This window comes from Kwoniella bestiolae, chromosome 1, assembly GCF_000512585.2.
Source record: "Kwoniella bestiolae CBS 10118 chromosome 1, complete sequence".
Lineage (NCBI taxonomy): Eukaryota > Fungi > Basidiomycota > Tremellomycetes > Tremellales > Cryptococcaceae > Kwoniella > Kwoniella bestiolae.
Window position 1 is genome coordinate 1,064,495 of NC_089241.1, and position 26,366 is coordinate 1,090,860.

Sequence of the window (26,366 nt, forward strand, 5' to 3'; positions counted from 1 at the left end):
GTAAAGGACTCACCCTAAGAGAAGAGAGTATCTGATTGATATAGGAATCTTGATAACATCCAATTCGGAAGAGATGACATCGAGCTACAGGATACATCTTCAACAGAGGGCGTATTTGCTCTACAACATTTTCGTGTAAGATGAATCGTATAGCGGAGAATCTGACATTGTATCGTAGCTGTGTAGGTATAATGTAACGTATATTGGTTTTGTGAGTTAACAATATACACAGGGGGTGTGGGATATGTCATTGGAATATAAGAGAAGAGAAAGAGAAAGAGAAAGAGAAAGAAGATGACTCTTATCATGTTTTGCATTGTATACTGAACAAGTGTAAGTAAGTTGACTGTATATGATGACGACTCTCTATCAAACACTCGATACTTGACAAGGAGTAATCGAAAATGCCACCTTCGTTCCTCTGTATGGGTCCAGAATGAAGTATAGATGGTCACTCCCATGTGATCTTGAAGGGATCTGTGAGTGGGGGAAGGGGGGGTCCTTTGATATTCTCGTTTGGTCTAGAAGACGTAGACTAATTTACGCACTGATCACTGATAACACACACACAACACAATCACAATACAGTCAACAACACGAGGTTACATCATGTTCTTTTCTTTTTGCTTCTTATCCATCAAAATAGGAATAACACATATAGCATCCCTCATTCAGTTCATAAGTCTCTTCTTCTCTTCTTTTCTCTTCTTTCTCATCATTCTCATCATTCACTTTCTTCAGCTTGGATTGAAGCTTGATCACACCCTTCTAGCTTTGAATCTACGTTCGATCCTTATACCATAGCTTGGGTCGTGCAGTTGGACCTGATCAGAGTCCAATATGGCTGACAACAGCGAGGTGAGTCATACCAGTACAGAAGTTGCTCACTTGATTGATGGGCAGAGGATCCTCGTACCTCTCTCTCCCTCTCTCTCTCGATCGATCGAGTTAGTTGAGAGGGTAATATTTACAGACTTTGAGATGGCTGATGATTCGTCTCTCTGGTAGACGAAGGAGATTGAGGATGCCTTTAATAGCTTGAGTTTGAGGGATGGGAAGGATGATTTGGCCAGTAAGTCTAGTCATACTGTATCTTCGATCATCTTTCTGGAGTAGAAGATTGGTTGACTGATATATGATGTGTGCGAACTGCAGATTGTGTGCCCAGACCTGGTAAGCTTATCTAAATACACGCTCATTACGTATCATAGCGATGAATGATGACTGTGCATCACTTCAGATTTCGGTCGTCAAGGTAGGAAGATCATGGTTTCGGCCAACATGTTCAAGGTCACCTTCAAGAAGAATGACTTGATCGTTTAGTGAGTGGTCCTTCTAATCATGGTAGCATGGAAATCCCAATTGCATTGCAAGGCTAATGTCTCATGATGGCAATAGTCATTACGATATCGTGATCGAGTCCGTCGTCAACAAGAACGCCGTGTAAGTGCAGATACAGCGGATTGACTGGACGGTGCTAGCTGACTTTGTGTATCATCCTGCTAGTCTCCCTAAAGAGTTGAAGTGGAAGGTTTGGAAGAAGTTGTGCGCTACAGCACCGGGAGGACCAGTCAAATGGGGATTGGCAGCCGGAGCATATGACAGGGAGTAAGTTCAACCCTATTGCCTCAAGAGCCTTGAGAGCTAAACACTATGTGAAATGCTAGACGTAATTTCTTCACTGTACATCGAATACCTCTCAGTAAACCTGTGGTGAGTTGTATTTTATTTCTTTCTGATTTCGCTTGACTCATAGAGTTTGGCTGAGGCATGTCACTCTACAGGTACATCTACCTGTCGAGCTCGAGGATGAAGAAGGCGCCACCGAGAGGCAAAGACAGTCTCGCAACTTCAGAGTATATGTAAGGTTCGCTCGCGAGATTGATCTGAGCGTTGTGCTCTTATACAGTCAGGGTCAAGCTTGTGACCCTGCCCCCAGAGATATGGTAGTAAGTTGCTTGATCCACCAAAGACGATCGTGTTAGGCTGATGGAGACTCCATAGGCGATGGGCAAGGCCGCCTTGAACACCCTTCTCCGTCAAGACCTTTACGACAGGTTCGTACCTAAAGGAGGTCAGGGAAGAAGGTTCTTCACCTCTGGTAAGTATCTCATCAGATCGCAAGGGATGACATACTGACAATCCAGCAGAGGATGCGAAAGAGCTGCCCGATGCTGGACTTGTTCTTGAAGGTTTCATCCAATCCTTCGTTCCCACTCAAAGTGGTTTCCCGGCAATTCAAGTGAGTGAGCTGGGCACGAATGATGAGATGAAGTGTTGATCAGCTCTCCTCCACAGCTGGATACCGCATACGGTCCTTTCTTCAAGCCCGGTAGTCTGCTAGTATGTGTTTGCAGCTGATCCGTACGAGAAAATCCTCTTGAAGCTGATTTGTTCTTACGTAGGGCACTGTCACTGAGATCTTCATGGGTCATGGCGGCGGCGGTGGACGAGGCGGAAGGGGTGGCAGAGGTGGTGGAAGAGGACGAGGCGGCTTTGGGAATGGATTCAGCAATTCTTCTGCTCACCTTGCGAACATCTTGTCTGCCAGACATAACCAAGAGAAACTGACAAGACTCTTCTACGGGGCGAAGTATACCTTGACTCATCGGTGAGTCTGCTTCAACCATGCGTAGGCGTTCGAGTTAACGCATACCCCGGTACCTGCATGTAGAACCGCTGGACGACCTCTCCAAATTGAAGGCTTTACTTCAGAAAGCGCCGAGCGTTTCCGATTTAAGATCAACGATGGGAATGGTCGACAAGAAAGAATGATCTCTGCCGTAGAGTACTATACGGCCACCTACAATTTGGTCCTCAAGCATCCAAGCCTTCCGATGGTCAGAACGGGAAAAGAAAAGGACAAGAAAGTTTTCCCGTAAGTCTGTGCCATATCCTGAAACCTTCAAAACGGGAAGACGACTGACGTATGATGGATAGGATGGAATTGGTCAACCTCGTTCCGTTTAACGGTATCCCATTCGCTGCTGTATCTTCCAACCAAACTGCTGAGATGATCAAGTGAGTTATTTCCATTGGGTTTGATTGTAAGTTAGCATTTCTGAAGTATTTGATCGCAGAGTAGCCGCCAAACCGCCTCCTGAACGAAAGGAGCAAAGTGAGTTCCGACCGGTCTCCCATCTCTCCAGGATAGTTGACTGATGTCTTTTCCAGTATAGCCATGAACTGGCGAAGGAAGTTAAATTACTCCCAACTTCCAAAATTGAGAGAATGGTGTCTCGAAGTCAGTCCCGAAATGATGAAGATTCCCGCTAGAATATTGGAACCTCCCCAAGTTCAGTACAGAGGGAGAACGATTACTCCCAGAAACGGGTCAGTTCAGTTACGACCTATTGCTATTGCTCAAACGGCTGATGAACTTCGCCAGAGCCTGGAACCTCGAAGATAACAAGGTAAGTCTGTAGACTGCTGGCGCAGCAGATAGCTGACTAACATCGGTCTGGAAGTTCGCTGGAGCCAATCGTCCTCTCAAAGTCTGGTCTGTGGTCTGTTTCGACAGCTGGATGAAGGATCCTGATATCAGTAAGTAATAGTCCGATGAGTTGCACACATTTGACACCTTTGGCAATATTAGATTCCGTAATCACACAGTATGTACATAGACATTTTACTATTACTAGATCGATCTTTGACTTAACCACAGATTGGTCGGAACATTGTCGAAGAACGGTTCTATCGTGGAGAATAGAAATCCACCCGTAGTCTCGAGCAACCTGAGCGAGCTAAAACAAGGGCTAAGAAATGGAGCGATCGAGGCGATAAAAAAAGGAGGGGGAAGTCATCCTCAATTGATTGTTGTGATTCTTAGAGTAAGTCCGCTTGAATGAAAATTGTTGCTTGCGGAACTGCCGATCTCATTCTGACGTTCGAGCGGGTGTCCATAGTCCAGGGAATCTGGTCTATACCAGGCGATCAAGAGAATCGCGGCGAATGAACTTAAAGCAGTGAGTGTCCATCGAAAGCCTTGCTGTCGAGTGCTGACGTCGGCACAGCCGGTCGTGACCCAAATCATGATCTCGGCCAAGTCCAATAACGCAAGAGGAATAGGCGCAGTGAGTGGATATGTCTCAAGGCAGCTCGAGCATTATTCCTGCATAACGCTGACTTGAAGATGTCCATAGTATCTGAGCAATGTAGCGATGAAGGTACATTCGAAACTTGGAGGGGTCACTCACGCTGTTCCGGTGCCAGGTGTTGTGAGTTCTTTCATGCTAAGTCGAGGTCGGTTAGCTCGATGAAGAAAGAACCTATGTTGACTCAATGTGCTTTTTCAGATCGACCAGACTACGATGTTAGTGGGAGCGGATGTCACTCACCCTCCACCAACAGCGAAAGACAAACCTCTCCTTCCCTCGATTGCGGTATCTGTGGCTGCGGTTAACGGTGACAACAATATGTTTGTCCCATGCGTCAGGTTTCAAACGGGCAGAAGGTAGGTATACCTTTCCCCCTTGCCAATTAGATGCATAAGCTGATCGAAGGCAATCATCCTCAGAGAAATGATAGAAGACCTTACAGAGATGATGAAAGATCACATCAGGTTGTTCGAGAAGAAGAACGGCAGTAAACCGCAAAAGATCTTGTTCTTTAGAGATGGGGTGTCTGAAGGCCAATATGATCTTTGTGCTACGTGAGTGTGTCTCGTTTCTCATTGTCAGGGTACCTCTGATGTTGAGAATCGGTAGAATCGAGATGGACAGGATCAAGAAAGCATTCAAGGAGCTGGATCCAAAGTACAATCCCAAGATTACTCTGATTATATGTGCCAAGCGAGTAAGTCTTCCCATGTCGTTGTCGACCAAAAGCGAAGATTCCGTCTTGATGGAAGTGCGATCTAGCATCATATGAGGTTCTTCGCCGAGGACAGAAGAGATACTGACAAGACTGGGAACTTGTTGCCTGGTGAGTTCCGTACCAGGCATATCAAGAGGATAAGCTGACACTCACTACAGGTACTGTCGTTGACTCCGATGTCACACACCCCTATGCTTTCGACTTTTATCTTCAAGTGAGTATTGAACAGACATTGCTGAGATGAGTCAATGTCATACTGATGTTTGGTCTTTAGGCTCATGCTGGATTACAAGGTACAGCTCGACCTACTCATTAGTAAGCTCACCTGTCACAAATTCGATGTCTGCGGTCAGCTGAATAGATGTCCGAACATAGTGTCGTTGTGGTAGACGAGAACAACGTGCGTGGAGTGCCATCGCCGCTTGGAGTGATTTGAGCTGATCAATCCACTGCGCTGCCAGTTCACCGCAGATCGGATGCAAGGGCTTTGTAACAGCTTGTGCTATTCTTATGCTAGAACTTCCCGAGCGGTTTCCGTAAGTCCAGTGTCGTGGAAGTGGGAGATGTATGCTGATCGGATTCCTGTCGCTTTGACATAGCTGGTCCCCGTCGTCTACGTGAGTTGTGATTTCAGACTAGATACACAAGCTCCCGATACTGATTGCATTGCCAAATTTCTTGGATGCCTTCCACAGTACGCGGATGTGAGTCATTGTCAATTGCATCCTGCGGCGGGAACATCGAAGCTGATTACATCTGCAATACACATAGCTCATTGCGTGGAAAGCTAGAGACTTTGTGTACCCTGCTGAAGATGCGAGTGATACTGCCTCGGTGGTTACTGGATCATCCGGTTCCGGTACTGTGCATGCGAGTTTCGATCCACAACAGCTCTGTAAGTCTTGGAACCTGGACGAAGGTGTTCGTGCATACACTGATGCTGGTTTTGATCGATCAGACAAGAGGTTGGAACAGGTCCCTGCCTGTGAGTGATTCTTTATGTTCTTCATGTGATTGTGTGGTGCTGATTGAAGGTTTTCTTCGATGCAGTCAATGAGATGATGTGGGTGAGTGGAAGTTTGAACTTGTCGTTATGATATCCAATGATCCCTGAGCTAATGAATCTTCTTCTGTTAGTATATGTAACACACGTACCGACCTGTCTTCAATACTCTCTCCTCTTCACATCTTCCCAAAATCTGGAAGATTCAATGATTCAATGATCTGATCCGTTTTCTTTATCTGCTTGAGGACATTGCGTGTGAAGAGTTATACGATCGTTGTTTCTGGTTGTTTGTGTTATAAACGATGTTACCTAAAACCTGTGTCTCACAATCACCCTTGACCGATCGTTTTGCTTCTGTGCGTAGTATTCGATGATTATCTATCTATCATATTGGTTGAATATTTGATGAGAAATTATGAATTTATGGTATATCTGTGAAGTGATTTTCGCGATGTCCAGCTTTGCCAAGGTGCATACATACCTGAGATGTCACAGGCAATCGTACTTGCTGGGTGACGACACTCATGTATCAGCAATGCATACATATGATATTACTCTGCCTCGTATGCAGGCCTTGTCATAGTTATACGAGCAAAATAAGGGGAGAAGGGAAGGGAAGGGGGAGAGGGACGAGAATGATTTTCTTTTCTATTTCTTTTCACGGTGAATTGTTTTCTAACTTACATATAACATGACGTTATCCCTTCCAATGAGTCATATCAAGTGTAAATGGATTCGCAGAATAAACAAACAACTATCCTTGTTCCTTCGTACATACATGCATGGGAGGATGTTTGATGTTTGATGTTTCTTGTATGCATCGATCTCTTGACTTGACATTCCTTGTTTCTCATCTTTACATATACAAGTCAAGACGAACGAAAAAGTTGCTGGCTTTCAATTTTGTTCAGCTCGGGCCCATCCATTATTTCTCAGTACCATAACTCACACTCTTTTACCTTCACACCACTACGCTCTTTTCGACCCTCACATTCACGAACACTACAGTATACGACCGTCTACCTGAGACCAATCCCATCTGGAAATTCAACAAACACACAAACTCCCTCTCGATTGTTTTGAGTGTTTGTCCAAGCCCCCACCAGTCCCGACCTACCCTCCTCGGCTCAACACCCGCACGTACCCCATACCACTCTCTCGGTGTATTTGTCCGCGCAGCTCAGTCAAACATCTCGATCTCACCCTTGGATCATAGCGTTGTACCTCCTCTCCAATACGACCCTTGACCCAATACCCTGGGATAGTATCACACACGACACGACACGACATCTACAATCAGATTGATGAAGGATTGATTAAGTGGTTGTTAAACATCATACAAATGTCATCATAATCGCATTTATCTCTTCATCAAATTCAAGAATCAAATCAAGACCAACTCGACTATCACACTCTTTTATCACCAGCTTCGAATTGCAGGCAAAAACATAAACCCAAAAATAAGAACACAGACATTCTTTTACCTACCACCTACCACCTATCGCACCGACTTTACTTTGCTCATTTAGCACACGCAGGTCTTTCTTCGTACAAAAGTAGTTCAAACAGTATTTCAGACTAGACGACTCTAGATCACAAGTAGAAGGAATATACTAGGAATCACCGATCTTCTCAGCTGCGAATACTACAAACATTTCCAAACAGGTTTATCATCACAAAATGCCTGAACGACCTCGTAAGTCCCAGCACCTACAATGCGTCTCATCCCAAAGATAATCGCTGTCTCTTCTGAGCCTTATCCCCACTTCGACTCTGAATGTACAAAAGACCAATCGCTCACCACCTCTGATAAATGACAGGTCTCCACCTAGACTTCAACTCCCCCTGCACCCCACCTCCAATCTACTCACCACACTTCTCCCCCACCTCCCCACCTCTATCATTCACACCCACCAGACGATCATCCACCAGCAGCACAACAAGTACCGCCGCCCTTGACAGTCCCAGGACACCGTCCACACCGAAAATCATCATGGGTGCGATGGTATTTACGCCCGAGCCGAAGAGTATGTCTGGGGGTGGGAACGGGGAGAGCGAGAGCGAGGATGAGGAATGGGAAGGGGAGATGAGTCTGGAAGTTCCGGGCATCGTTTTGAGTGAGTGGGGTCTGGTCTGCTATCTGGGATTGGAGATTCTGCTGCTTTTTCTCTCACAAAGAAATGGAGGAAGAGGAATCTCACATCTCATTCATAATACGAAACAAAAACAAAATATATTCTCTTCTACCCTCTCCTCTCTCGCCGCTAGTCATCCCTTCTTTCTCAGTCATCAAAGTCACCCAGTACAACCCAAGCTAACACCCCATCCACCCAGCCGAACCACCCCGCCAACCCACCCCGCGTCTCCCCTCCCCCCCACCCAAACAAGTCGTCCTCCTCGCCCCCTGCTCCCTCCCCCTACCCTCATCCCAACTCCAAATCCAACTCCAATCATCTTCGAAAGACTCCAAAACACCCTTATCGTTCTCCTCTCAAGCCCACAACCAAAACCTGAAACCTCAATTCTCAAGCACTTTCCTAAAGCTCCTGGGACATCCTACACCCTCACCTAGCAAAAAACGAAGTTCCCTTAAGATGGTATTGTTGTTATCAATTATGATCCTGGGGGTGTGGCATTTGTGGAGTACACTTGAGATTGGATTGACGGTTGGTCTAGTTGAGGAGGCTTCGTTGATCCTTTGATTTTTCTACTTGTTATTCTTCGTCTTTTCGCTATACATGGACATTTAGTGTATGCTTTCCTTCAGATATATTTCTATATTCCACCTCCCCCTCATCCGTGAGTCCTTTTGTAGATATACGCCAACGCCAGATCCACGCATGCGTTACGTTTTCTTACGCCTTGTACGAGATGTCTTTATGAATACTCATGTTTTTGTGTTTACCTTACTGAATTCTGCACATGATGGATGATATACATGACATAAAAACGACATATTTGAGACGATACTTGTATACAGTACAACGAAACTTCGAATACTTCTCATACGATACGATACTCGAAACTCAATCCACAAATTCAGTTGGACGTGTACGCCACCTCACACATCCAGTCTGGACTTCTCATTATCTTACATACACTCCAAACCATAGCTCCTTATCCCCATACCACCACCTCACATGCTTCTTATGAGCCAGTGCCACTACTCAAACAAAACCTCTTTAATCCCCCATCGATCCTCCCCAACCCCAACACCCACCAACTCATTCATCTGCTCCCTCGATCCCTCCAAATCATCCAACAAAGCTTGAACCTCATTCTTCTTCATTTCCTCAAATCTCTCATTAGCGGACTTGAAAGCTTGACTTGCGATTTTGAAGTGATTCTTACTAACACGTCAGAGCAATCAGTACATAGCAACTTTCAGACCAGTCACACTATCACGGACAATTCTGTGAAAGTGGAAATGGACCAGAACATACCTCTCTTTATGATAATTGTCCAACAGACCTTTAGCCAACTTCCCGAATTGTCCTCTTGCCATTCGAGCTTGTCTTTGTGGTAAGCCTATTCGCTGTTTCGCACCTTTGATCAAGAGCTATGGCGGCGGTTCAACACTCAGCTGAAACTTGCTATGATCATCTAAGCTGTAGCAGAGTATATCACTCACATCGTGGATATTGGACAATGTCTAAAGTCAACCAGGGAGCCGAATGAGGCGTCAGCTTATTGTCGACATCGAGTATCGTGGAGCTCACCTGCTCAACCTCTTTCATCACTCTGTTCTCCAACTTCTCACCCTCACTCATAGCCTTCACTTCCGCACTACTACTTCTCCTCCTAGCCTTTCTTCTCTCATCATTACTAGCGGAACTCTCGTCCGACTTCCTTTTCTTCCCCTTATCACCTGCCGAATTCTCGCTGTCCTCCGATCGTCTAGTGGACGTAGGTTTTGAGTTGGGCTTAGATTTCGATAACGGTCTGACAGGCTCGATGTCCTCTTCGACAAGTGAAGATGAAGGCAATAGTGCGATCCTAGCTCTCTTTGTACTTCTCTCCTTGGCTTCTGCTTCTTCTTGCTGCTCATCAACATCTAGCTGTTGGAACATAGCCTCAACGGATTTACGGGTCACAATCGGTCGAGGAGTTGATTCAATAGATTGGACCTCTGCTTCCTCTTCGACTTCCAGGGCAGAGTTGGTATTTTGTCTATCTTGCTCAAGTCGAACTGGTGAAAATTTGGCGCTGGATGTTGTTGGTGCAGCATTCGTATTTGTCACTGACTTCGAGATTGACTTGGTTTTGTCTCCCTCGACTTTGGCAATAACTTCATCTACTACGATCTGGTCTTCCTCCAACTCTTCAACCCGTGATGATCTGAGTGATCGTTGTCGTACACCGTTGGAATTCGCTCTTTGCTGCGAGGTTGAAGTAGCCTTTGGTATCCCAACGTTATTTGCCAAGCTTGAGCCTAATTGAGCAGCAGCATCGGATCTCGACGGCCCCGCATCTTGAGAAGGAGTCTGGACGGTAGTCGGTTCATCTGGTTTGATCGCCGTTCGGGACGATGTTCTCTCTTTAGACTTGGCTCTTGACGGGACGGTGAATACATCTTCGTGTTCCTCCGGAGGTGATGGTACGGTAGGCTAAGGACATAGAGGTAGCCAAGTCAATGGTGATTTCAGTGATCTGTAAGAAAGACTTACCTCTTCTTTAGTAGATACATCCTGCTGAGGGGGACTGGAAAGCAGCAGAGGTGGTGATGGAGGAGGTGGCGGCGGAGGGGTAGCTGTGGGCACTACGGTCTTGCTCTTCATCTCGGACAACCTCTTCTTTTTAGGGGCAGCTTTCGAAAAACCTCCTGCAGTCTTGACTTCCCAAGGTAAAGGCGAGTGTTTCTCCAGAACCTCTTCATCGTCTTCGTTATCTTGGACAGGTTGAGATTGCCTCTTTGCTCGTGGCTTACGGGGGGATGGAGGAGGTAGCAAAGCTTTCGAAGCGGTAGATCTGGGTTTCGGTGCGGGGACTTTGCTGCCTTCCTGAAATTTCATAGCGACATCAGTTGTACAAGTATTCACGGAAAAAGGGGACATGTATCAGCTCACTTGGCGCGGTGTGTTTTTTTCCATTTCTCTCTCTTTTCCTTTGCTTTCAATCTCTTTGGAAGCTGACTTCCTTACGGTGGTTCTGACCGCAGACGGAGTAGCTGACAGCCCTTGTTGAATCTGACTATTTAGGGTAGTATCTGCCCCTGAGGATCTAGGTGTCGGAGCCTTGAAACCTCCTCCTTCAGTGGCAGTGGACTTCTTGGTAAGGACGGTTTTGAGCAGTGTTTCATTGATGGCTTGAGTTGCAACAGGAGGCCTGTTGAGATGAGAAGACGACTCGGCTTCCGAAAGATCCGAATCGCTGTCCATTACAGTTCTGGGCTTGAGTATCGGTCGAGTGGCAGGTGCTTTACCGACTAAGTCCTCGGGTCAGCGAGCTGCATAGCTACAAAGATCAGGTGTAGACTCACACTTCTTAGCTGAGCGAGTCGTGGCATTAGCAGGGGCTACCGCAAGCTGCTGAGATGCAGGTGGTAATTGCATTTCTTCATCCTCTTTCTCCTCTTCTTTATCTTTCTCCCCTTCCTTATCTTTCCCGTCCGTCCCGTCTTCGTGTTCTGCACGATCTTGGAAGTTCATCCCCTCCTCAGCCTCCTCGACAGACGGGAAATCATCATCATCTACATATACTTCGGAGGTGATTTGCTGTGTGACGTTGGCAGCTGCAGATGTTGCAACCTTCCTTTCAGGTCGGCCTTCTACCAGTGCCGAACCATTACTCGTAGCTTTTGACTCGATAGGTTGTAATCCGTTTTGATTGTTGACTGACGAGCTCGGTAGTGACTTGCGAGTCTCGGGGATAGACGGGCCTTCGACAGCATCGGCGGACTCGATTTGCGATGCTGGACCACGAGACATACTTCTTCGTTGGGTGGTGAATGGCACTTGAGAAGTCGAATCTGGTCCTTTCGACAGTGATCTTGTAGATGCCGATATTCCTCCTTGTTGTGCCTCTTTCAAGTTCTGAATAGCTGTTTGTATATCGTCTTCGTCCAGCTGCGGCAGCTCGAAACTGTCATCTAGAGAGAAAATCAGATATCTTAACATCCCAGCAGACGAGCCAAGCAGAGTGACTTCAACTCACTATCCATTTGAGCACCTGGACCCATGTAGCTGGCGGACATCGCGCTCTTAGCCTGCTACAGCAGTTTCAGTCAGCGAATGGTCCAACAGATAGTGAGGGATACTCACAGTCATTAAAATTACCAATCCATAAAACTCTTGAGCATGTTCCGGAGCGATGCCAAGCTGTCCTATCAGTTGACTGCCAGCCTGGTCTTTCTGGTAAGTGAACTCGAAACCTTGTACATGATAATTAGTCAGCTTGAGAACTCAGCTTGAGAAGCTATACAGGAAGTCGGAACATACTTGAAGTACCTGCGCGGACCAAATTAACGATTTTATGGTGTCGGAAAGAGTAGTCCTGCTCGGAGCCTTCTTCGTCGAAAGCCTACCACCAGGGATAACATCAGTCTTTATGCCCTTTCGTCGGAATGGGATATGTTTCCAACTCACCTTGCACACCATTCCCCAAAGATCGAGATACAGCACAACCTGACCCTTTTCCAGTTTTTGCTTGGATTTTCCAGAAGAAAGCATGTTTTCCCCATCCAGGATGAAAGAAGCTACTCGAAATCCCTTTGGTCTGATATGGGAAGTATCTATTGCCAATGAGTTGATAGTGGTCATGATTTGCTAAGTATCTTGATGTGTTCAATTCTGTCTTACGAAAGGAGTATCAGAGGAGTACATGAATCTCACCTGTGGTTCGTATTGGATGGAGATCTTTCCGACCAATTTGAACGCTTCTGGGAGCATGTTCTTATGCCATTTCCCGTTTTGCATTACATGCCGGAGGGCGTTGCTTCGCTCAGAATTTCCGTTTGATGAGAATGGAGGAAGAAGTTGAGCAACTATACGTAGAAGCCAGATGGATGTGCCAGTGACTGGTAAATTAGAATGTTAGCCTCATCCTTTCGGCAGATGCGACTAAAGGAAAATAGATTAAATTCAAATCTATTGCTTCGCCCGCATTCTATCACATACAATATTCCCTTTCGCTCTGCTCTATACCCCTACGATCTTCACGGCACCTGATCAATGTCAAATGAAAGCTGTACCTACCTTCGCTCCTAAAGAGATACGAGCCAATTCGTTCGCTGATCGCACGGTCAGCAGACCGATCAAATTGCATGAACTGGATGGACTTACAAACCTAAAACCGAATCATCTTTCAATAAGTTCCTCGCCGCGGTGTCCTTCGAGTCGGAAACCATATTGTAGATGAGCTCGCACAGCTATTGAGGGACATCAGTGGTTTTACCGACTTCATATGATACCATAAACCATCGAGTCCGACTCACAGTACTCTGGAGTATATCTTCTCCCATTCCCCTTGTTAAGCAGACGTCGAGGAGATCAGCTATCAATAGAATCCATTCTTTTGAGCAGAGAGCCTTGACGTGCGCTAGAGGATTGTAGCGACAAGTCAGTCAAGTCACTTGATCGTCATAAAAGGTCATAGTACCCACTTCCAATACGCTCTTCTGCGTATAATTGCTAAAAGGTGAGGTCAGAAATGCATAAAATGGGGAAGAGTCCAGCGACATACCAGTATACTGAGGTATCGTCAGCTCAGTTTCGCATGCGGATACGGCTAGCCGAAAGACAGCTTACTCTTCTACAATTAGAGATATTGTCTTTCCTACTCTTATTGTAATACCTTCGGGAGAGTCTTCCTTTCCCAGCTCATCAATGCTCTCACTCTTGGACTGATGTCCGTTCTTCACAGCATCTTTCAGGTGCTTCTCGTAAAGATGATCTAAGAATGTATAGAAGAAAGTGAGGAATTGGGGAACTGACGAAATAATCACCAGATCAAGGAGCTGTCCCATCGAGTCATATCAGATACCACATAATACCTTGAGACAATCATAGGTATAGCTCACCTGGTCTTTCGCCCAATTCATGTATGGCTCGAATACTGTGTACGAGAATTGCGGATCAAGCTGCAGTGAATCGTATTCAGCTTTCATTCTGATTGGTCATGCTCAATTCACAATGAGTACTAGTAGAAATTGAGCCTCTCACCAGTAGCTGCCCTACTTTCTTCTTTCCTTCTGCCCATATCTCCACTTTCTTCTGCCATCCAGGACCTTTATCCTTCTCCAACGCACTCCTCACTTTGATGACAGCTTTGTCGAGTTGCGAAGGTAGCGTGGATGATACTCTTTTGGGTGGCATGACGGCTTGATCCACCTACAAAGAGAGATGGGCGAGATGGTAGTGTATATAGGAATGACTGATCGTGAAAAGAGAGTGCATGATGAAGGAAGATGATCATACTTGTACTTTGGTTGAGTGGACTGGGTTAACGAGTAAGGTAGTGTTCTCTGATGGACATGTCAAGTGGAGGTAGAAACGTAATATGTGCAGCTTAAATGGTACGCTTAGATAGATTGTTCACACATCGGATGACTCGGCCGCCCACGTTTCACCCCATTCCCGCATGTGATGATTTACCGTATCGGGTAATAAGATAATGCCACTTCCGGTTATATGCGATATGGTGCACTTCGTCATCGCTTAGTTACTTGATTAGGTATACCGGGCTGACCGGTGCTAGTGAGATACATCGTACAACTGTAGTAGTATGATCACACGAGATAGCACATCATCCATCATCCATCTACTCGTATCTATCTATCTATCGGATCCATCTCTTCCTTTCTACTTTATCATCCCATTATCATCTCCATACTTACATATATAGACCCACTCACTTCACTGTTGTATCTCCTCTCCCTCTAGATAAGTAGAGTCATCACACCGCACAGGATGCGTTTCCAATTAGCTACAGCTCTGCTATTACCCACCCTGGCTCTTGCCACCCCTATCAACCCTTCCACCGATGAGGGCAAACTTGCTCCCCTCTCAGAGAGCGGTGAACACATTGATGATGCTTATATCGTCGTCTTCAAGAAGGGCATTGATGCCAACCAGATTGCTCTTCACTTGAGCGGGGTTGAGCAGGAGCATGGTGCTGATGTGAGTGGAATTTCCTTATCATCCAACTTGCCATACAACCATTGCTTTGGTGGAAGGAGGACCTCCACGGTATCTCGTACCAAGCGCATCACTCAACCCTCTTCTTCTCAACATGTCATGCCGATCTACACTGTCTCATAGCTGACCTATTGTCATTCACCGCATAGCCCCTCTACTCCTTCTCTTCCAACGGTGAAGTCGAGACTGGTGGTATCAAACATGTCTACCAACCCCCTACCTCCGATAACGGGTACTATGGTTATGGTAAGTCCAGCTATCTCGAGCTAAAAATGCCGAACGATAAGCTAATTCACCTCGTATCTCAGCCGGTAAATTTTCTACCAACACCTTAAACACCATCCGATCTTCCCCCGAAGTCGCCTACGTCGAGCGAGATCAAATCATGCGAACTCAAGATATCGCTCACGGAGTCGACGACTGGCTTTCCTCCGCTACCTCCTCTTCCGACGAGGGAGAAGAGCTCGCCAGCGAAGGTATCTCAACTGAGAAGGGTGCCCCATGGGGATTAGCTAGAATCTCTCATAGAAACGAGCTGAAGTTGTCCACCTTCACTGAATACCACTACGACTCTCACGGCGGTGATGGAGTGACCGCCTATGTCATTGATACCGGTATCAACATCGATCACGTAGAATTTGAAGGTCGAGCCAAGTGGGGTAAGACCATCCCCAAGAACGATGTCGACAAGGATGGTAACGGTCATGGTACCCACTGTGCTGGTACTGTCGGTTCAAGGAAATACGGTGTAGCCAAGAATGCCAAGTTGGTCGCTGTTAAGGTTTTGGGTTCAAATGGTTCTGGTTCTATGTCTGATGTCGTTGCTGGTGTCTTGTGAGTGTACTCTCTTATTATCAGTCTCACCTTGCCTCAAGGGTGCAGTCTTTCTCCTATGAAGGAGGTGTGCTCATCCTGTATTCGATATATTCAGATGGGCTGCTGAAGCTGCTTCCGCCGAGGCCGCCGCTGCTGCCAAGGAACTCGCTGCTACCGGTAAAACCAAGTACAAGGGTTCCGTTGCAAACATGTCTCTCGGTGGTGGTAAGGCCAAATCTCTCGATGACGCCGTCAACGCTGCCGTTGAAGCTGGTCTTCACTTTGCCGTCGCTGCTGGAAAGTGAGTTGTTTGTGTAATCTTCCTTGCGGTCGAACCTCAACTGACATGTATATCTCCAACAGTGACAACAAAGACGCCTGTAACTACTCCCCTGCCGCCGCCGAGAAAGCCGTCACCGTTGGAGCATCTACTCTAGGCGACGAGCGAGCCTACTTCTCCAACCACGGTAAATGTGTTGACATCTTCGCTCCTGGTCTCAACATCTTCTCAACCTGGATCGGCGGTAACCAAACCACCAACACCATCTCCGGTACCTCTATGGCCTCTCCTCACATCTGTGGATTACTCGCCTACCTCGTTTCCATCCACGGTACCGAGACTTTCAACGCCCTCAACATCCAAGATGAATCTACCACCAGTGGGATCTACGCCCAAGCTTACTCGTTATTACCTAAACTCGCTCAAGCCGTTTTACCCTCCCCTGAAGTTGAGATTACCACCACCAAGGATACTTTGACTCCTGCCAAACTCAAGAAGGCTTTGGTTGCGTTGGCTACGACTGGTAAACTCACTGATCTCCCTGCTGGGTCACCTAACCTCTTGGCTTATAACAACGCTACCACCCACACCAAGTAGATGTTACTTGGCGACAAGAAGAAGGAAGGTAGGAGGCGATGCAGAGGAAGTTGATCAGAGTGGATTTGTGCGGAGTACTTTTATACACAACATTTAGATACACCCATCTGTTTTGTTCCTTTCTTCTTTTATGTAAGCATCCAAGATTCAGTATTTCTCTTAGCTTAGCTATCTTAGTGTGTACGATATTTTGAAGAAGATGAAATCTAGCATGTATCAATTGTGGACGGACGACTCAATACATGCTCGAGATGCAGTGGTATGTTCCAGATGTAAGATCGAAGTTGTTGATTTGGACATAAGTACACCTTCAGCTGTTAATTCGATTATCACACTGACCGAGTCATATGGCTAAGCCAATGATATCCACACTCTTAACTTACACTCGAGGTAGGCTTCCTGGTCCTATCGATTAATTAATTCATTACTCTACTTTCCTTTATGATTCATCTACTTATTATTCTATATACAAACCGACCCATCCGATCTAATCCGATCTCATCTAATTCCATCCTCTCTTTCGCGAGTTACCTCTAAGCAACCCCAGCAATCATCTCCCTCCACTTCCTCTGAACCTCAACCGCCTCCCTAAATATCCGGTACTTCACATCCAATAACTTCCTCTCCCTTTCTCCCAACTCATCAGACCGAGGCGAAACGGTAACCCCAGGATGAGTCATCGAAACCATAACATCCCACAATTTGTTCTTATCCTTCTCCGAAGCTGCTTTGGCCTCGGATTGAGAGGTGATCTCTTCGTTTTGACGTTCAAGGGATATATCATATGCGTATTTACCTAGCATTGCTGCGCCTAGGACGACGGCGGCTGAGGGGGCGGGGGGGATGATCACGGGCATTTGGAGGACGGTGGAGAGGAGTCGCATTAGGGGACCGTTCTTTGCTTGGGAGCCTAGGTGAATATCGGTTAGTCGGTTGGTTTCTCAATTACACGTTGATTTGTTCGGAGGATAAACATTTTCTGGAAATGGTATGGTACTGCCTCACACGGCGCAGAAACAGAGATGAAACTGAGAAAAATACCCACCACTCATATAGATCGAATCGATCTTGTGTCCCTTGGCGTTCATTTCATCTACGATATGTCTAGTCTGGAGGGCGATTGCCTATGTATCGACGATTCAACGGTCAGCTGGGTTCCTGTCGTGCTTTGTCCTGAAGGAGCCAGCTCACCTCAAGTGTAACATTGAACTTGGCTGCCAGATCGCTCAAACTGTCATCTAGAGTCAATCCAACAATGGACCCTTTCATCCTTGGGTCGGCGAGAGGAGATCGGTTGCCTGCATAGTGACAGAAAAGCATCAGTGACTGTAAGTTGGTGAAATGTACCCCTGTTTGATAATTGTAGCTCACCGTGCTATTCAGATTGGTACAATATTAGCTCAGTAATCATTACCTAGTAGCGAAAGCCATGATGAATAGCTCACCAGATCGGGATAGAAATGTAGATCCTTGGTCAAATGGGCTATCCACCGAAAAGAGCATTAGTCATTTCATGCGATAAGCATTTGCTTCTGACAAAGCAATTGAATACCCACTCAAAGTTGGCGCATCCCTCTCTTTCATCATCTCCTCCAACCTATCTCCCAGCAATTCGAAAGTACTTTTACCCGACTTCTTAGACAGCTCGACGAGTTTAGGGTACGCAGGGTGAGTTTGCATCATGAAGTCGATGAGCTAGAACAACAAGTAGGATTAGCATGCTTTAGATTCCCCACTCTAGATGACATCATGTACTCTTATAATGGGAGAGGGAGAGTGGAGGAACGTAAGTAAGATATAAGAGACGATCACTCACCTGTCCAGTAGATGATTGACCACCTTCGTTCATCCACAGACCAGGGAAGACAGCATCTCTATAAGGACCCCACTATGCTCTCAATATCAGCTATCAACATCACCTACGAGATAGAGAGGCGTTGATCAGCTAAAGGAACTTACAACACTACAAAGACAGTGTCCGTCAGCATATCAACCAGTATCATTCCAGAATGTTTGATCATGCCGCTCACCCAGGAACCAAGATGCCTTCCTTGCTCTGCGCAATATGACAAGTGGAAGTACCAGCGATAGCAGCCAATCTGGAACTCGCATCTTCCAACGTGGGTTTAGGTTGTCCTTGACCCTTGGCAGCGGCCACAGTACCGATCCATCCTGCGTATCTACACGTAACTCAGGGCATCAGCTGCTTGTTCCTTTTTTTCCTCGATGTTGACAATTGTAGTACGAAGGAAAAAGAGAGGGCCACTTGCGCATCGATCACTCCACTTCCTACAGCAGTACCTTCCACCAGCCCCAACGATTCTGCTGCGGCCTTGCTCAATCCTTTGCCAACTGGTTGACCAGCAGTGAGGACCAGACCGTTCTTTCCGGGTATACCACCGAGTTGTTCGAAATCGTTCTGAACCATTTGCTCGAGGCCTATTAAACCCAACAATATTAGCTCTCCCTTCCACACGTCTTTCCACCTCTTCTGTTACTGAACAGTATAGTTGTATGGTAGATGTCAAGTGGCCTACTCACCAATCCTGTTAAAGAACCTAGCCGACCAACCATCTTTACTAATCTCCTCCTTGTTCCCATCACACTCATGTACCATCTTAGCACCGGGAGGGACGAACGAGCATTTACAAGTTAACGAGCATGCTGATCTGGCCAAGGAGGTGGTGGCGTTGTAGGTCAACCAATCTGGGAGACTGCAAAGATCGTACGAGTCAGCTACGCCTCTACTACTTGGGCTGTTCAGGGATTGCATAGCTCACTCAAAGATCATGAGGTTTTTGAATTTGTCGGATTTCATGTGTTTTGATAGCCAGAGGGTCTTTGGGATTTCCATTTCGAGCTGTATTACGATGACAAGTGAATCAGCTGTCTTGCCCAACGTGGATCATCGTACAGAGCCTAGGGAGGACAATCGTCGTGATCCTTGTCTGCAAGACAGAAGTAGGACGGATCTCCTATCGTCTGTTTATAACGGCTGAAGGGTGACATAGGACGCAAGTATAGGGATGAGGATCGAAGGCAAAAGCCCAAACCTCCAGCTCACACTCATAGTCTTCCCCACAAAACCCAACACCCCCTCCCCCGTCGAATTAATCTTCTCCGCCTCCTCCTCGGCCCTATGATCCGCCCAGAGAATAACATTCCACACGTCCCTCTCCTCATCCTCCCTCCCGAGATTAACATCACTTTCATCCTCCTCGGTCAGACCAGTTCGGGAGACAGAGACGGGTCTACCTTGTTTGTTGACCACAGCGAGAGAACAGGTGGCATCGAATCCTATCCCCTTGACTTGGGCGGGGTCGATGCCTGAGGATTTGAGGATGGTCTGGCAGCATTTGGAGAGGGAGAGCCAGATGTTCGTAGTGGATTGTTCGAAGATTCTGTGGTCGGTTGGAGATCTGTGGGTGAGGGTTGCCTCTGCGTGTGCATGTAGGTGTTAGCTTTGGTTTGGCCTTAAGGGAGGTAGGTCATGGGGCATAAGAGATAAGATGGACCAAGGAGTAAAATTGAGGGCAGAGGGCCTATGTGAGGTTATGAGACACGACAGGACCCACCGGAATGCTCAGCAATCAACTTTCCATTCTTATCTACCAGACAAGCTCTGCCTGAGCCAGTACCGCTATAGCAATGCCATCGAAAATCAGCTTCGAAGAGACTGTCTAAGGCAGTCGCCAGCTGACTCACACGTCGAATCCGATATAGTATTCCATTTCGCTCATTCTGATTAAGTGTTACTGAGTTGTGTGTGAAATTGCTTTCGATGATAAGAACAAGGAAGAAGAGGGAGATGCTGGATGATAGTCTTCTTTTGTGTTGTATTCTATCTGTCTGGACAGAGTCTGGAATTTCTATCTACTACGTTGACAAAGGGATAATTTATACTGTGGCTTATGCTTTGAGAGAGTACTCTGCTCCACTTTTATGCTAGTTGGCCCCACATCACTGTCATATTCTTTAAGCTTCTTTCTACTAGTACCACATGGTGAGCAAGTGCCACGTTGATACTTCGGTTGAATCGGGTGGTTTAACCGAACTACGACCCTTTGAATCAGATTCATATGCGATTATTTGAACCCGGTTCACTGCAGAGTCTGCTCTGATGAGCTGTTCTATCATTCCCCGCAGATCAGTTCACATGCCGTACCCCTTCTCTCATCTGTATAGACATTCCAAGGTTCTTACGATAATCACAAGAATCTTGGAACTACAAACTTTGTGTATTGGACGAACGAGGTAAATAATCGACGTTTCATCTTGGCATGTTGTATGATTGACTGTGCACAAGTTATAAAGGTACGAATGGATGATTGAGTAGACGCGGAGATCCGTGCGGCCTGTCTCACTTTATATAGGTAGGAACGTCATTCGACGGCTTGTGATCATCGTTGATAATCTTCTCGTCGATACCCATCAGTATATATATATACCAAGCATGTATAATTATACAGATTCATGACCTCTCGCCACCACTCGCAGCATCGTCTCACACCCCACCTTCAAACAGCACAAAGCACAGTGAAACTACGGTAGGGCACGGCATCAACGTTAATTCTGTTTAGTACCCTGAGAAAACAAAGGACCGCTCAGTACTTCGACGCGACTTTTGCTTTTGCTTTTTGCTTTCTCTGCAAAAATCACTCCGAAGCCAAGTCACAGAATTCACATCTCCTGCAAACCAAGGAAACCCTTGATCAACTTTCACACCGTTTTATTCTAGGGTATAGCTTGATACATGTACGTTGGACGATCATCACTTGGCAGCCACGTTCCTTCCTCCATGGCTATACTTTAATCCGTATATAAGGGCTCTCTCTCTCGAACTTGTGCTAAAGTCGAGTGAATCCGCAGTCTCGTAGTTTGTAGTTCGTCCTTGCGCAGATTCATTCAGCCTTCTCTTCTGTTCGTTCATTTCATTTAAGATAGTTGGATAGACTAGACTCATCTTGAAACGTCTACTGTATCTTCCTTACCATTGTCTTTGTCTTTCATCTTTCATCATTCAACTTTATTGGCAGGTCCAACCGTACTGAAGAGCAAGAAATCAAGACAAATCCTCGTTGATCGAGATATATCCAAAGTCACTCTCACTGCTGGACAGTACAATCACATCGACTCATACATCTGGAGTCGTCGTCAATAAAAGTCTGATTAGAAGGATAAACAAGTCTTTGTCTACTCTGGATTTAAGGTCCTTTTCGCTTTCAGTGGAAGTTTTAGTTGTTGATCGTGATCGTGAGTAGTACGCCCTGTCCTCTTACTATCTCATTACCCTGTAATCGTGTATATGTGTGTATATGTACTATCATCCTTTAAATCATCACTATCACCATGCCAAGAGGACGTGAATTCGAAACACCTTTCGCAGCGCTTGTGTACTTACCCATTACCTTCTCATTCACCATCACACAGTCGTTTACCGCCTTTATATACCTCCTTTCACATATCAACCATCATCCTTCTTTTATCCTTACCACCATAATTCTCAATCCCTCACTCCTGGATGTGATCATCTCGTCTCTTTGCCAAGTCTTGGTCCTCCGCCCGTTACCCTCACTCTCCCATGGGAGACACGATCAAAATCAAAAATCAAAACTAAAACTGACCTTCGTCACTCTTTCAATCCCATCATCCTCGCAGCTACCCATCACCTAATCTCACAAACAGACAACAAAATAGCTGGCTATTCTTCCAACGTCACCTTCCACAACATGTTAATCTCCCTTCTCCTCCTATCGACCCTACCTCTCTCCCTCGCCCAGCCCAATGTCGCACTACCAGCCGAACCTACAGCTCTCGTATCGAACCCCAAAAGAGGGATCACAGCCACTCTATCTCATGGTGCTGGTACTGCTAGACGAGCAAAGGGATACGCCAAAGCCAAGAGGGACGTCCCACCACAGAGACTACGACATCGTCGGAAAAGGCATTCTTCCTCTTCGCCCACATCAGCCAATCTAGAGGTCAGAGCGGACGATGAAGGTTTACCACCCAGTTGGCTGCTCTGGGCGGGGGCTAGGGTAGACTCGAAATATAATAATGGGGCTGGAGGATTCTCAGCGGCATTTGCCAAGGCCATAGAGAGGAGGGCAGATAATGGGGAAGTAACGTGAGTTGTTGTTCTGTCCGTCATTCAGACATCGAGTAAAGTATGCCTGTGGGTGTCTTGAGCTGATGATATCATCTGATGGTAGCCTAACAAACCATAACCTCGACACATCCTACTCCGCAACTCTAAACGTCGGTACTCCCTCGCAAAGCTTGGATATCGTACTAGATACTGGATCATCGGATCTTTGGGTAGCTGGTGATTCTTGCACTACCGGTGCTTGTACGAGTATGGACACGTACGACCATACGACTAGTAAATCCAATGTCAAGTGAGTATCAACACAGCTTGCTCGTTGCTACCGATTGGAGATTAACAGAAGCTGATCAGTTATAATTTGTTTTAGCCTGTCATCTTCTTTCTCGATCGAGTACGGCTCAGGAACAGCTGCTGGATCGTTAGTGCAGGACTTGGTCACTCTAGGTGGATACTCGGTAGCTTCTCAGACTTTCGCGTCATGCGATGAGGTCAGTAGCGGGCTGTTGAGTAGTGGTGTCAGTGGGATTATGGGGTTGAGTTGGCCTGCTTTGGCTTATTCCAAGGGTGAGTAGACTTTCGACCTATCTCTTCCCTTGCTCGTCGTTCTATCTTTCCTAACATGAGCTCACTTTGACCGTTCAATCATCATAGCAACTCCTTGGTGGGTCACTTTGGCCAAGTCATCCTCTTGGTCCGATCCACTCTTCGCATTCCACTTGGCTCGATACAGGAACGTAGCTGGTGCTAGCTCTGTTGAAGCTGATGGGGGTGTTGCTACTTTTGGATTCTTGGGTAAGCCGGTGCCTATTCTCTCTTTAATTGGAACAGATGAGCTGAACTCGCTTTGCAGACTCTTCGCTCTACTCTGGCGATGTCACCTACGTCTCGGTCAGTGGCAATGCGCAATACTGGCAAATCCCTATGGCTAGTGAGTCTGCTATCTCTTGTATGCGAGCAGCAGTACATCTAGCTGACTATGGTCGCGCTCTAGGTATGACAATGCAAGGCAAGACCGTCTCCCTCGGCTCATCCAACATGGCAGCCATCGACACAGGAACAACCCTAATCGGAGGACCCGAATCGATCATCCAAGCCATCTACGCCAACATCCCCGGATCACAACGAATGACAGGTTCATACGCCCCCTATTTCGCTTATCCATGTTCCACCAACGTCAATTTCGAAATCACCTTCGGAGGATTCACCATCAAAATCACAGATCAAGATTTCAATCTTGGACGATACACCTCTGACCAAACGATGTGTACTGGAGCAGCATACGTCCAATCGTTATCCTCCAGCTCACCTGTACAGTGGATCGTGGGCGATGCAGCTATCAAGAACACCTATACTGTGTTCAGGTATGAACCTGCTGCTGTAGGGTTCGCGAACCTCGCTGGAGCTGTCACTTCCTCTGAAGCTGCTGCGTCAACTACCATCCCTGATGCGTCTGCTATTGCTGCTACCTCTGCGGTCGCTAGTACTACAAGATCTAGCAGTTCAGCCTCGACCACCTCTGGGTCTGCCTCTGCTTCACAAACTCAGGCTAGCGCCTCGGCCTCGGCAGAATCACCTCATGTAGTCACTGCCAGTGACGACATCTCGGCTACACCTACTTCTGATACTTCCTCAAGTGCCAGTGCAGCATCCTCAGGATCTGCATCGAGTGATGCTACCATCTTAGCGCTACCCTCGATAACACTTCTATTGGGTATAGTAGGAATCATCACCTCATTCTTGTAATTCTCCTCGTCCTACCTACCTACCTTAGATTCTCCTCTGTGTGTATAGATATAGATATCGCCACATGGACGATCCCACATACATCATACCTGCGTACATACCTATAGACGTAAATAACGAATACACATACGCTACGTATTCTGGATAGCTTACAGGTCACTTACCTACCATTATTATATATCATAGTTGTCTATACATACATACGAATTGCGGAGTATCGTACATGGGGTTATAGCATATGCATTGGTTTTTTCGCTGGCGCAGACAAAGCTTACGAGCACGGATCCGTAGTAGGTACACGCACACATAGAGGCACAAGCACACACAATGTTGATTGAGCACGAGCATATTGTTTACTGCCTCGTCGTAACCTCGTGTTGGTGGTTGCTGACCATGTACTGGAACAGAGTACCGCTCAAAGTCAACGATTGTCCCTCACTCACGTCTCAACACTTGCTTGATTGTTATAACAAGCAAAGACTTTGCACCATTGAACACCCCCTTGATCATCCACAATTGAATTGTTCGGACTTGTAAGAGAAGCTAGCAACTGGCAGAATGGCAAAAGCAGTGAGTTATGTCCCTCTTTTTATCTGACTGCACTGCTGAGCGAACCGACGAACGGATCAACCTGATACTGTGTTTTCTGATAATATAGACGAAACCTAACTCTCAAACAAGATCAAAACCATCTTCCTCTCGCTCTTCCAAACCCAAAGCTATGTCCAAAGCCAAATCCATATCTTCCAACAAAGCCGATCCCGTCATCTCCACCCACTCAAAAGCAACGCCCATCCCCAACGAAATCATCCTCCATATTCTCACGCATCTCTCTGACCATCAACCCTCCCTCCTCTCATGCATTCTCGTCTCTAAATCATTCCACACCCTCGCCTCTCCCTTCCTCTGGACCTCTCTCAAGTTAACTCCATTCTCCATAACCACCCGCCCCGGTGATAGTACTTCTCAACCAAACCGACTGGAGGATCCCAAGAAATCCCACTGTGGCGCTCTTGGAACGGGCAAGAAAGACCTCAAACACCTACTCAAGCACGTCCAAAAAGTCTACCTCCAATCCCACACTCCTGAATGGTGTCTCCACTCCCACAGTTCGTCCCTCCGTCTACCCAACTTAGACGTCTTAGACCTAGATATCATCCCCCAACCAGGAGCCCGAAAGGTCCACCTCACAGACCCAATGAGGGGAGGAGGGTATAATCCGACTTGCAGATTATTACGAGATCTAAGTCCTTCGAGGGTCATATTGAGAGATAACTTCAACAAGGGATTGGATCTTAGTAAGGGGGCTATACCCACGTCGATTTGGAAATGCGTCGACGAACTTGTTCTGGTCTCTGAAGTGAGGGATATTCCTTCATTGGGATTGGAACCTGTCACCGCTCCTATTCCTATCACACTGAAGAATCTGGAACGACTCATTTGGATCTTCCTTCCCTCCAACGAGGAGAAGGTAATGTACAGGTTGGATGCTCCCCATCGACCGGACTTGTACAATGCAATGCAAATTATCAATCTCATCGTCCAATTGGATCATCTCAAATCGGTTAAATTGGTTAATCCGGGAGTACTTGGTGGATTGATAGAAGAGAACGGAGGAGCGACGAGGGATCAACTGCATTTTGAGACTTGTGATTACATTAGAGGTAAATTTGGGGAGGAGACTAGGAAGAGGGGGTGGATGGAGGGGAAGATTGCGGAGGTGAGGGGGAGGATTGAGTTTATGGGTTTGGAGGAGTGGGGGGAGGAAGGGGGTTGGGTGGGGAGGTTTGATGAAGGGGAAATTGATGGGTGGATGGGTGGGATTTGAGGGGAGAGTACCGTGAAAAGGTACTGCTTCGAATCCGGTTG

The 26,366-nt window shown here is 46.6% G+C and overlaps 7 protein-coding genes across 7 annotated transcripts; 5 read left to right on the forward strand and 2 right to left on the reverse strand.

Moving 5' to 3' along the window:
* Positions 1-840: 840 nt before the first annotated feature.
* Positions 841-5,912, forward strand: I302_100394 (uncharacterized protein; the record flags this gene model as incomplete). The annotated part of the gene is made up of 36 exons (XM_065869074.1): positions 841-858; positions 1,009-1,072; positions 1,156-1,173; positions 1,241-1,322; positions 1,399-1,443; positions 1,507-1,608; positions 1,668-1,713; positions 1,785-1,949; positions 2,005-2,101; positions 2,151-2,242; positions 2,299-2,343; positions 2,406-2,611; positions 2,675-2,878; positions 2,941-3,021; positions 3,081-3,118; positions 3,180-3,333; positions 3,389-3,413; positions 3,468-3,543; positions 3,596-3,611; positions 3,665-3,830; positions 3,906-3,965; positions 4,014-4,073; positions 4,143-4,217; positions 4,296-4,453; positions 4,517-4,651; positions 4,707-4,794; positions 4,860-4,923; positions 4,974-5,029; positions 5,090-5,130; positions 5,191-5,215; positions 5,277-5,351; positions 5,415-5,432; positions 5,511-5,519; positions 5,587-5,710; positions 5,774-5,800; positions 5,866-5,912. The coding sequence occupies 36 exons, from the start codon at positions 841-843 to the stop codon at positions 5,910-5,912; spliced, it is 2,802 nt and encodes a 933-aa protein (XP_065725146.1).
* A 1,589-nt stretch (positions 5,913-7,501) lies between these two features.
* I302_100395 (uncharacterized protein) lies at positions 7,502-8,523 on the forward strand (the record flags this gene model as incomplete). Its single annotated transcript, XM_019190414.2, has 3 exons — positions 7,502-7,517; positions 7,642-7,938; positions 8,156-8,523. The coding sequence occupies 3 exons, from the start codon at positions 7,502-7,504 to the stop codon at positions 8,521-8,523; spliced, it is 681 nt and encodes a 226-aa protein (XP_019047162.2).
* A 461-nt stretch (positions 8,524-8,984) lies between these two features.
* Positions 8,985-14,133, reverse strand: I302_100396 (uncharacterized protein; the record flags this gene model as incomplete). The annotated part of the gene is made up of 20 exons (XM_019190415.1): positions 8,985-9,171; positions 9,265-9,380; positions 9,453-9,473; positions 9,541-10,428; positions 10,489-10,821; positions 10,888-11,246; positions 11,301-11,909; positions 11,975-12,029; positions 12,082-12,191; positions 12,259-12,340; positions 12,406-12,585; positions 12,652-12,836; positions 13,015-13,049; positions 13,102-13,187; positions 13,254-13,357; positions 13,422-13,449; positions 13,502-13,508; positions 13,567-13,775; positions 13,839-13,898; positions 13,981-14,133. 20 exons carry the CDS (start codon positions 14,131-14,133, stop codon positions 8,985-8,987), a joined length of 3,807 nt encoding a protein of 1,268 aa, XP_019047163.1.
* Positions 14,134-14,727: 594 nt separating this feature from the next.
* On the forward strand, positions 14,728-16,648 carry I302_100397 (uncharacterized protein; the record flags this gene model as incomplete). Its single annotated transcript, XM_019190416.1, has 5 exons — positions 14,728-14,937; positions 15,105-15,201; positions 15,264-15,789; positions 15,887-16,072; positions 16,135-16,648. 5 exons carry the CDS (start codon positions 14,728-14,730, stop codon positions 16,646-16,648), a joined length of 1,533 nt encoding a protein of 510 aa, XP_019047164.1.
* A 533-nt stretch (positions 16,649-17,181) lies between these two features.
* On the reverse strand, positions 17,182-20,388 carry I302_100398 (uncharacterized protein; the record flags this gene model as incomplete). Its single annotated transcript, XM_065869075.1, has 14 exons — positions 17,182-17,558; positions 17,694-17,772; positions 17,840-17,946; positions 17,996-18,023; positions 18,094-18,131; positions 18,205-18,343; positions 18,465-18,536; positions 18,687-18,828; positions 18,919-19,087; positions 19,190-19,362; positions 19,429-19,508; positions 19,713-20,086; positions 20,224-20,288; positions 20,354-20,388. 14 exons carry the CDS (start codon positions 20,386-20,388, stop codon positions 17,182-17,184), a joined length of 1,878 nt encoding a protein of 625 aa, XP_065725147.1.
* A 1,989-nt stretch (positions 20,389-22,377) lies between these two features.
* I302_100399 (uncharacterized protein) lies at positions 22,378-24,497 on the forward strand (the record flags this gene model as incomplete). The annotated part of the gene is made up of 6 exons (XM_019190418.1): positions 22,378-22,775; positions 22,861-23,046; positions 23,122-23,318; positions 23,406-23,546; positions 23,605-23,682; positions 23,746-24,497. 6 exons carry the CDS (start codon positions 22,378-22,380, stop codon positions 24,495-24,497), a joined length of 1,752 nt encoding a protein of 583 aa, XP_019047166.1.
* Positions 24,498-25,055: 558 nt separating this feature from the next.
* On the forward strand, positions 25,056-26,325 carry I302_100400 (uncharacterized protein; the record flags this gene model as incomplete). The annotated part of the gene is made up of 2 exons (XM_019190419.1): positions 25,056-25,067; positions 25,156-26,325. The coding sequence occupies 2 exons, from the start codon at positions 25,056-25,058 to the stop codon at positions 26,323-26,325; spliced, it is 1,182 nt and encodes a 393-aa protein (XP_019047167.1).
* Between the last annotated feature and the right edge of the window lie 41 nt (positions 26,326-26,366).